The 10,549-nt window shown below is 39.1% G+C and overlaps 1 protein-coding gene across 4 annotated transcripts in view; it reads right to left on the bottom strand.

The window, feature by feature from the left end:
• Nucleotides 1-10,235, bottom strand: part of LOC107742622 (transcription factor Maf-like) — an 81,967-nt gene extending 71,732 nt beyond the window's left edge. For 2 of the 4 annotated variants that reach the window (XM_016555668.1, XM_016555669.1), the window contains exon 1: nucleotides 7,925-10,235. In XM_016555668.1, the coding sequence (XP_016411154.1) occupies nucleotides 7,925-8,898 (974 nt within the window). In that variant the 5' untranslated portion in view covers nucleotides 8,899-10,235. Of the gene's footprint in view, nucleotides 1-4,989; nucleotides 5,550-6,975; nucleotides 7,804-7,924 lie in introns of those variants that run through there. The other 2 variants (XM_016555667.1, XM_016555671.1) reach the window with 2 other exon arrangements.
• Between the last annotated feature and the right edge of the window lie 314 nt (nucleotides 10,236-10,549).

Genomic DNA, 10,549 nt, shown 5'->3' with positions numbered 1-10,549 from the left:
ATATATACATATATATATATATATATATATATATATAGCTAGTGACCTCTCACCTCAGCACAGCACACATGCGTGTTTACAGCAAGGCCTATTAAGAGTCAAATATCTCCAAAAAGATAGAAAGCAAACGCTAACAGATATCCAGTACAATCTCTACCTCAGGACAACGTTTAAATGCAGTGATAACAGCTTTAAAAGAAATCGCTCACCCAAAACCTGCCGCGTTCATGATACACGTGATAACTTCCTCGTTGATGTGCAGCTGAAGCGCAATCGATACAACAGAAGAAACTGAACGCACTTCGTCGAAGGTTGTTCATCGTCAAACGCGCGTATTTGAAATGCTTTGGAAACACTTCTCTTGTGTGGAAAATACAACGTTAGATCTCCTTTTGTGTTAAATACGGCGTTGATTAATATCAATATTCATCTGTGTTTTTGTCAGGCTCACTGGAAACACATGACTGCGATGACATTAATACTAAATGATTACGTTGCTTCTCGCAAGTTTCTTTCAAATCGCAATGTCCAGTAAGTGGCGCTAAAAAAAGCGTTCAGTATTCTCCAAATTAACTTGAATGTGGAAATGTTTTGTCACGCTGGTTGTTCAGTTTGGAAATGACATATCAGGTGAGTGGCACTGAAAGATTAATGCTTTTGTATGCCATCCGCCATTAAACACCAAGCAGAAGAAGAAGAAGATTAATGCTTTGTCGCTTTTGAAAATAACGTACACCTCATGTACTAAACCTTGGCAATAGTAGTAACAAAAATGAGATAAAACACATTTGCTAAGCAACCATACAGTTTTAGCTTACTTTTACAAATCTGTGAGCTCTTTTATCGAGTGTCATGACTCAAGTGCAATGCTGTACCAGGTGAGCTACCGAGCAAGTTTACTACATCTAAAATGCCATATATAGTTCTGTGAAGCAAACATTATAATGCATTCATTTATTTACAAATCACCTACTATGATAATACTCTGAGGTAATAAAATCGAAAGACACAGTGTGAAAGTAAGTACTTATTAATCAATACTCTGCCCCTGTAATCATAATTTATGTCAAAAAGAAGAAAAGTTGTTGGTGTTTTACTGCCGCTGGTGTTCATTTTAGCTGGAAATTGCAGTTAATTGTATGTATTGGTGCGTTTTTGGAGTTTAGCAAGACACTGTAAAAACAAATCAACTTAAAAAAGGTAGGCCTATGTGTTTGTGCTGCCTTAAAATGTAAATATCATATATCTAAGTTGCCACTTGTACAACTCAAGTTGCCTAAATGTAAAATTTTAAGGCGGTGCGAACACTTACTTTTTTAAAGTTGAAACCCTTTTTTTTCCCCAGTAAGCCTATGTTGCAATTTTTATGAACTATATCTTTTATATTTTTCAAATGTGTCTGAAATGAAGTCACCATCCACTCCTGTTGTATGGAAACCAGCAGCCTGGCTATTGTGCTTAAGTTCTCTTTTAATGTTTGATTGGAAAAGAAAAATCATCAACAAATCAAAAGAGAGAGACTACACGAGCAACATGAAGGTGAATAAGCATAACTGAGAAAAGTTTCACTTTTGAGTGTGCTTTCCCTTTAAGGTAAAGATAACAGTCCTTCAGTAGCAGCGTAACTGCGGTAGCGTGGTGTGGTAATGCGAAACGAGACTTTGTGAAGGCGTTTTATTGATACGAGTGGCACAGAGCAGCTCAAGGACTTGCTTTTGTTTTCATATTCACCTCACTGCTGTGCTCTCTGCCACAGGACATGACTTCACTCGCCGGGGTCACGGCCCGCCACCGACTCCACGATGAAAAAAAGGAAAGGGGTTAGAGATGAAGACGAGAAAAGAAAGACTTGGGAAGTGGTGCTCTGTAGGTCACCTTGCCTTGGCTGAGAGATCAATGTCGCTTTGACTCGTTGGTTAAAGAGAGAGACTGCAGCCCAGACACCTTGCCAGTAAATCACCTTGCCAACTTCATTGAGATGCAGGTATAACACAAGATGGGCACAAGGCCAAAGCCTACAATACCAACACACACACATATACACTCGTCTACGGGCTCTTCCTTAAACTCGAACATACTTTAGCAATTAAAGGGATAGTTCAGGAAGACATTACAATTCTGTCATGATTTTCAAAGAAAGCTATTTAGCTTTATAAGACGTGGGAAATAGTGCACAAAACATATGGGCTGTTTGAATCAGCATCTGTTAGATAATTACGGGTGTGAGTTAAAGGGAGAATTCATAAAAATGTGGGAGAAAATATAATACAGTAAGCTATATTATTAAATAAGTTAATATATAAATAAAATGTTAAAAATGATTAGAAAATAATAATGATAATGTATGTCAATGACTGAAATGTATAAGAAGCAATAAGACAAATTAGAGCAAATTAGAGCTAATTAATCAGCATATGTAGATCATTATGGGTGTCAATTGAAAGGATAGCTCATCAAAAATGTGGGAAAAAATATAATAAACTATACAATTAATTAAATGAGTGAATAAATAAATAAATAAATAAATATGGGTGTGAGTACAAAGGATAGTTCATGAAAAATATAAATAAAAATTAATATATATCTATATATGCATACGCATTACACACACACAAACACACATATGTATGTGTGTGTGAAACTACATTTTAGTAATTAAATAAGTAAATACATAAACAAAAAAGAAATAAGATAATTATGGGTGTGAGTAAAAGGGATAGTTCATCAAAAATGTGGAAATAAATCCAATAAACTATGCAATTAAATAAATAAGTAGATAAATGAAACTGAAAAATAATGGAACTGTGCTGTATGTATAAATGGCTGAAATGTCATGATTTGAATTATAATTTCCTTTTTTTTTTTACCTCGCAACAATAAGATCAATGCGTATGACCAATATTATTACAAAAAAAACACTATATTATTATTATTATTATGTGTAATAACCTAATCAGGATTGCCTACAATAAATGATTTTGATACTTTTATGCAGCATTATAGAAGCTTGACAGACGCAGTCACCATCCACTTTCATTGTACGTAAAAGAGCAGCTTGAACCTTCTACTAAATCTTTCCTTTTCAAATTTCCTTTTGTGTTTCACAATAAATACATAAAAAGCAAATGGCATGAGGGTGAGTAGATTACAGGTGTATTATTCATTTATTTTATTACGAGTTTTGTTATATTTCCCCCCGTTTCTGAAGAACTGTCCCTTTAACTCGCACCCATGATGATCGAACGCATGGCTGATTTTCAAAAACAAACACTCCAGCATCACGCGTGGCGTCTCTTTCGCTCTCTCCGAAAGTACAAGGAAAGCTTCAGAGCTCAGGCAATCAACACAAACACATCCATTTCCACAGTGTAACGGTGGAGGGAAAGTTAAATTATTATCTTTTCAAATAGCTGCTCTATAACTCAGGTTTACAGAGGCAGAGCGGGGTCGGGGGATGATGGACGCACATGGCAGGCACATAAACTCCCTCCTTTAAATCACTCTAAATGGAAATGTTTAGCGTGGAGAGATGCAGATGAGCTCGGATGCAACACCGCCGAGCTTGTTTCTGTGCTTCAGAATGAAAAACGCCTGCAATGCTTTGACACCAAAGACCAGAGAACGTGTTACTAGAAACATTTATCTATTCATTTATTATATGTTGGATAAGACATGGCCTTGATTAAAAAAAAATATATATAGTTATAATTTTAGTTGCGATAACTATAATTACTTTATTCCAAATTTGTTTCCCAGAATGCATTTGCTCAAATGTGACCCTGCACCACAAAACTCCAGCGACTTAAGACTGCTTTTGTGCTCCAGGGTCACATATTATTGCGTGAACACAATCGACTCGAGCTTGGCACTGGCATATTTCTCTGCGTTCGGCGAGGCCTTGCCGTCACGACAATCCTTTTTAATCCACGCTGTGAGAAAATCACTCGGAGTGCTTCAAACAAAAACAAAAAAGCTATACATCGACTCCCAGCAGAAACAATGTCTGATATGATTAAAGATATTACCCTGTAACGTTGCTGTATGTAAATGATTGAAATGTCAATATGCATGAGTTGAACTGTGATTTCCTATTGTTGACCTCGGATGCAAAAAGTCCAATATTGTGACAGAAGACAACTATATTATCTGTAATAACCTAATCAGGATCGCGCGCAACCAATGATTAGGGCACATATGGTGTCAATATCCCGCTGCTGATTAAATTAAGTGCAATCACAGAGTGTGTGCGGGTTGGTGTGAAAGCATTGGCCTGTGTGTGTGTGTTTTGGCGATTTGTGCTAGATGCATGTCGGTTATGGAGCCGAGGTGTGAAAATATACATGGTGTGTGTAATGAAATCCACTGACTTCATTCACAAGCCGAAATGAAATGTTTGCTTCGTCTATGCTAATGCGGTCCGTCATCAGAAGCTGCTAAACAGGATGTGTTTCGGTGCATCATAATGTTTAGGAATACTGGTTTGAGTTAGGAAAAGCAAGATTACATGAACGTTTTAAATAGTTGGATTAATGTATCCATATGTAATATATGTAATGTAATGAATGTAACCAACAATATTAGCTGGGATTAGCATTTAGTCTGATTTACACCAATAAATCCATGTGATTTAAAAGCGAACGTACTGAAATGATATTCACACTTTAAAGCTTCAAACTATTTTTGTAGTTTTCTAAAGCAGACACCAAAAGTGTCATATTCTGCTAAGCGAATGAATGAATGAATGCATAAACAAAACACATATATATGTGTTATATAAATATATGTGTATGTGTATAAATCAAATAGAAAAAAGGAGACATACTGAATTGATATTCCCCCCCAAAAATTTGATTAATAAATTAATTATATTGACTGGCAATTATCACAATTTATCTGACACTTTAATAATGCAACTTTATTATTGGAACTATATATATATATATATATATATATTATATATATAAAATAAATAAACGAGCAGCTGGAACAGAAAAAGACCTGCTGTCTGGTACAGTGTGTATCTTCAGTTCTGAGTTATAACAGTGATATCATTAACCAGTTTTGCGTTTTGACCTCATCAAACAGAAAAGTCATAAATTACATGCGCCGCAGCCACTCAAAGGCAGTCGAAGCCCAGCTGGGGAAAATCACCAATGATTCATCAATTTAAAGGAGCAGAAACAAGGTCTTTTCTCCACTATTAATCATGCAAGAAATCATTGTGCTTTCCACGGCGTGGACCATGCAGCCTTTCCCCTGAGCTCACAGCCGAGCGTATGAATTCCTCCGAACGCCATGCATTTAAGGCTGTGTGCGTCATCCGCCTGATATTCAAATCATCATTGTGCTGATGAGCCACTATAGGTTTTCACCCAACGCCCTAAATACAGACGTCCCACACACACACTTCTTTTCACTTTCTTTCCAGCTGTGAGCCCACATCCTGTGTGCTGTGACAATGAGAGCTTGACTCACTCTTCTAATTATTTTGGGGCTGATAATAGTGATGGCTTGAGAGAACGGATGATGGGCCTGAAGAGATAAAGAAGCTGAAAAGTCAAAGAAGGTTGGAGAAAAGAAAAAGGAGCTGTGACGTTGAGAAACAGACTGTTATTTAAATCTTCAGTTCAGGTTATGGTGTACAGACGAAGTCAAATCATAAACTTATGAATTTTGTCTTGTGCTTTATAAAACACAAACAGACCACGACTCATTTGTTTTGGTGAACTCTAAGTGAAAGTAGCTGCTAATGACATTTCTGAGTTAACTAATAGGCCTGAGTGGTAGTTATAAGAGTGACTGGTAGAAAAGAAATAAAGGTTATTAATTGCTAATAGCCTGTAAGCTCACAGTCAGGTTATTCTTAACCAAAGAAAACAATAATTTATCGAACTGACCGTTTCTGTACATTTTAGGTGCACTTAGGTGAAGCTCCAGTGATTTAGAGGCGAATCTGTTTGTCAAAATCACAGTTTTTGCGGAATATACGACTTATTTAAATTGCAGTTTAAGCAAGTATATAGTCTCACTAAAATAATGATTAACCAGGGCAGCGAAACTAAACTGTCGTCGTGTGATATGTGTTTAAACTGCGCGGTGGACCAAATGAGATTTCATTGTTTGCGAAGCAAGTTACATAAATAAATGTTAAAAAAAGGGGAAAGGGGGGAAAAAAGGTTTCCCTCCTGAAATCGAGTGCTATTTAAATATAGGTTTTTGCTTGTAAATTATTTTTTTAGATTATGTCGAATCTGTCTTTAGTGAATTATTGAAATGTTCTGATATAAACTCGCGAGCGCATTTTGTCATGTTTATCAAACAATGTAGCTGTACACCAAGTTATGCTGGCTTTTTTTCAAATATAAACAATTGTATCTGTCATATGTTACTTTAGTTCAATTAAATTTAAAGCGAATCCGATTTAATACGAGGATATTTGCTCATCTCGTGAAACTCGAGTGAACTGTCACGCGGCAACAAGTGAAATCGTGAACTTTCCTCAGACATTAAAAATCATAACCTATTTAATTTCCCAATCAGCATGTAATATTAAATACTGTATTCAGTGAGAGTCTCACATTTTAGGCGTGCTCTAATAAATAACACGAGGACGTTTGGTTTTAAATGTTTAGCATTTATTGATGAACTATATATGCTGCTCCAGTTTGTACAGGCATTGTTTGTCAATCCTAATCGATATCAAATATCAAAACGTACTAATATGTATGTTACACAAGTATACGTTTTCTGAAAGGTTTTATTTCCCACCTGATGCAAGTAAATGTTTTACAGCAGCGAGCTCCGAAATAGTTCAATATTCTCTCATGTAATAATTAGATTTATATTTAGATGCAAATCCTAAAATAACAGTTTTGAATGCAGCATTTCGAGCGCGTGCTAAGACAAACTCTTCATTGATACAATATCCTTCTCTTTAATGAGAATAATTTATAAACACTTTGAGTCCATTGAACAGTCCGAAATCGTTCGTTTGACCATATTTAATGGTGAAGCAATATGTGGAGTGACATGTTTGTCAAAATGCAAATCTTCCACAGTCTTAAGTGTATCACACTGAGATAAGTTACAATTGTTTCAGGGGTTTAATAATGTCTCCTCGTTCCACAAAAAAGGATAAGCATACAGAATCACTCTTCTTGCCAAAACATGTTTCATCGCTAATATTGTTGTGCAGAAAATGACAGGAGTTTGTCGCAAGAATCATGGAGGCAATGTTTCATGTATTGGATGAAAAGATGTCACTTTTTTGCTCAGAGTCCCAAAAAAGTGGACCAGACAATGAGAAAATGAATGTAATGTCGGAGCATTTCAGTTCAGTTCGTTCAGGTAAAAGAAAGAAAAAACATCGGCTGCCAACATGACCAGCATGTGGGCTCGACATATCGCGTCCGATACACAAATAAATACACCATTGAATGAGTTCTTCACAACAACACAAAATGTGATGGAGTTTGAATGAAACACAAAGTCAATCTCGCTCGATTTATGAGGGGAATGCGTTCAAACGCTTCTCCACGCTTTCAGCGTACAGTGCCCTCACGAAACCAGCGTGATGTGTCACTTGAACTTTACAACAATGTGAACTTAAAAGTTACGCAACACGAGGCAACATGGGGAAATATCAAATGAAAGCACGTTCACATATTACAGTTGCAACAGAACAGACAAAATGAAAAGAACTCGGCGATGGAAAATGTCTTATTGTTGTCCAAAAGCGCAGAGCAAAGGTTAACGTGGGCTAAACTCTAAAGATCGATTTCTTCATTACGGGATTAAACGGATCTAAATTTGACAGAGAATAAAAAACAAAAGTGAGAGGACTGCCCAATCCAACACAACGCGGGAACAACGCGCGTACGCAACTTTTGCACACCGCTGCTCTATTAAGTGCCGGTAAACTCACATGAAAAACTCCGGGGACGACGGGTTGTTGTCGCTGCTGGATCCATTTTCTCTGAAGCCGCTGCTGATGAGCTTCTCGTACTTCTCTTTGTACGCGTCTCTCTCGCGCACCAGTCTGGAGATCTCCTGCTTGAGGTGGTCCACCTGCTGCAGCAGATGGGTCTTCTCGCCCTCCAGGACGTGCCTCTGCTGGACCCGCTTGTAGCGACACGACTGGGCATAGCCTCTGTTTTTGAGGGTTCTCCTCTTCTGTTTGAGCCGGATCACCTCCTCTTTGCTGACCCCCCGCAGCTGCCGGTTGAGCTCGCGCACGGTCATGGACACCAGCTGCTCGTCCGAGAAGCGATCGTCCAGGTCCAGGTGCATGTGCTGGTGGCTGGCGGGGTTGCCGCTGGACTGCACGCCAGGCGTCGGATGGTGCCCGCCCGGGTGGTGGTGGTGGTGATGGTGGTGGTGGTGCGGCGCGCCGTTCTGGGCTGCGGCGGCCGCGATGACCGCGGAGACCACCGCGGCGGCGGATCCCATCTCCTCGCCGGCAATGGCGCCTCCCGCGCCGGCTGCGCTGGCGAACTGCTGCCCTCTAGCATAGCCGTCGAAGCTCTGGAGCTGGTGACTGCTGTTGATCAGCGCCTCCACCGCGTCCTCGGGGCTGAAGCCCAAAGCCTCTGGGTTGAGCTGCTGTTGGTAACCGGTCATCCAGTAGAAATCCTCCAGGTGCGCCTTCTGTTCGCTCCCGGAGCCCGGACTGGGCGCCGAGAAGCTTGGAGAAGGGGGAACCGAGCTGCAAGGCGTGCTCATCGGGGTGGAAGACAGGGATCCCCCGGCGATCAGGCGGCTGCACTGGCTGATGCTGCGATCGGGCTCCACCGGCTCCTTTTTCACTTCAAACTTCATCAGATCGAAGTCATTAACATATTCCATGGCCAGGGGACTGGTGGGCAGGTCGGAGCTGCTCATTGCCAGTTCTGATGCCATCCTTTTGCTGTTGACAGTCCTCCAAAGGGGGTGAAGAGCTGCTGTCAAAGTGGTCGGGTTCGAGACAGCGTGAGCCAGCTTGAATTCTTTATTTAATTCTTCAAAAGCGGAGAAAAGGGTTCGCCGGCGCCGATTTATTTATTTATTTTAAATTGACGCCTTTTCGCCTTTCGCGCAACAGACGCAGGAGCGCGCGCGTCTCCAGTTCCTCTCTCTTTGTGCGCGAGTGTCGACGCGTTTGAGTCGCAAACATTTAACACTGCATGGCTGCGTGGCGCCCTTTTTTTTCAATAGTTTCGTTGAAATGAAGACCGTAACATGTATGTGATTGGCAATTGGATGCTTGGCTGGAAAAAAAAAAAGTACTCCGGGCTTGTTCTAGAGTTTTTAAAGGATCACCGAGCATAGGAGTATAAAAGCAATGCTGAGTTTTATAGCCGCCCTGACGTCAGGTTTGAAATACGAAATTGACTCGGACTCGTAGCCAATAGGCTCGCTGAATCCGACGGTCAATTTACATACTAGAGAAGAAACAAAAGTTTCCCGAACTGTCAGAACTGACAGAGAGCTAAACGACGACTTTAACTCTTTATGGACAGCGATTTTGTTTTTGCTGTTTAAAGCAGGTAAAGCATCTTTTCATTCATTGTGTTTTCTCCCCACACTGCCTATTGTTTAAAATCAAGCTTTCTAACAGTATGCAATCATAATTATTTATACATGATATAGGCCTATTAATAACCTTAAAAAGATCATTTACACTTAAGCTATTAATGCTTGTTTAAAGGACGATATTATTGACATTTCTTAAAAGAAATCATTTATAGTCATTATGAAAGTCTATAAATGTCACGCAAGTAATGCATTAATTACGTTATCGGTTGAGGCATCCTACTAAAATGTTTAATAATAGGTTATTATTAGTAATTTTTTAGGCATACTGGATAGAAAAAAATGCACGACGCATATATTAGCGACGGATGTAACTACTAAAGCAATTAAAATGGCCATATGGTTTCCACAGAGTACGCGTCTTTATGTTGTTTTAATGTTAATATATAGATTTATTAGATTTTTTCCCCCCTCCACTGTCCCACAAAACGTGGTCGGGAAGCCCGTACATGCGAGCGGACATGCGGGTTCAAAACTCAACAGCGCCCCCTTTCGGCTTGAGCTGAACCGCATCTGTTCATTAGCGGAGTGATTCATCTCTGTGTGTCAGATCATGTTTAGATTGTTTGAACGGCGCTGGAGGCACTTGGGGAGCAGTTTTATTATGACATAGTCATAGATTTTTACATTAAAAAAATAAAAATAAATTGTGTGTGTGTATATATATATGTATATACAGTCAAACCAAAAATTATTCAGGCACCTTCAACATTTCTCACATTACCACAGTTTATTCGCTATAGTTTAGAAAATGGTAATAAAATATGACAAGAACTAACAAATTCATCTTGATTTTTGAATTTAATGAATTCAATTGAATAGCTGTCAGCTGTTAAATTTAAGTACACAATTAGATAATACCAATTACCAAGCGATGCTTCATTTTGTTCAGTCTGTGGTGTAAAAAGGTCACAATAGCAATTAAAGAAAAGAAAAAAACACTTAAGCAAAACATGGTCAGGTCAAAGTGTCTGAATAA

This window comes from Sinocyclocheilus rhinocerous, unplaced genomic scaffold, assembly GCF_001515625.1.
Source record: "Sinocyclocheilus rhinocerous isolate Xijiao unplaced genomic scaffold, SAMN03320098_v1.1 scaffold1398, whole genome shotgun sequence".
NCBI lineage: Eukaryota > Metazoa > Chordata > Actinopteri > Cypriniformes > Cyprinidae > Sinocyclocheilus > Sinocyclocheilus rhinocerous.
This window is presented reverse-complemented; position numbering and strand designations above follow the sequence as displayed.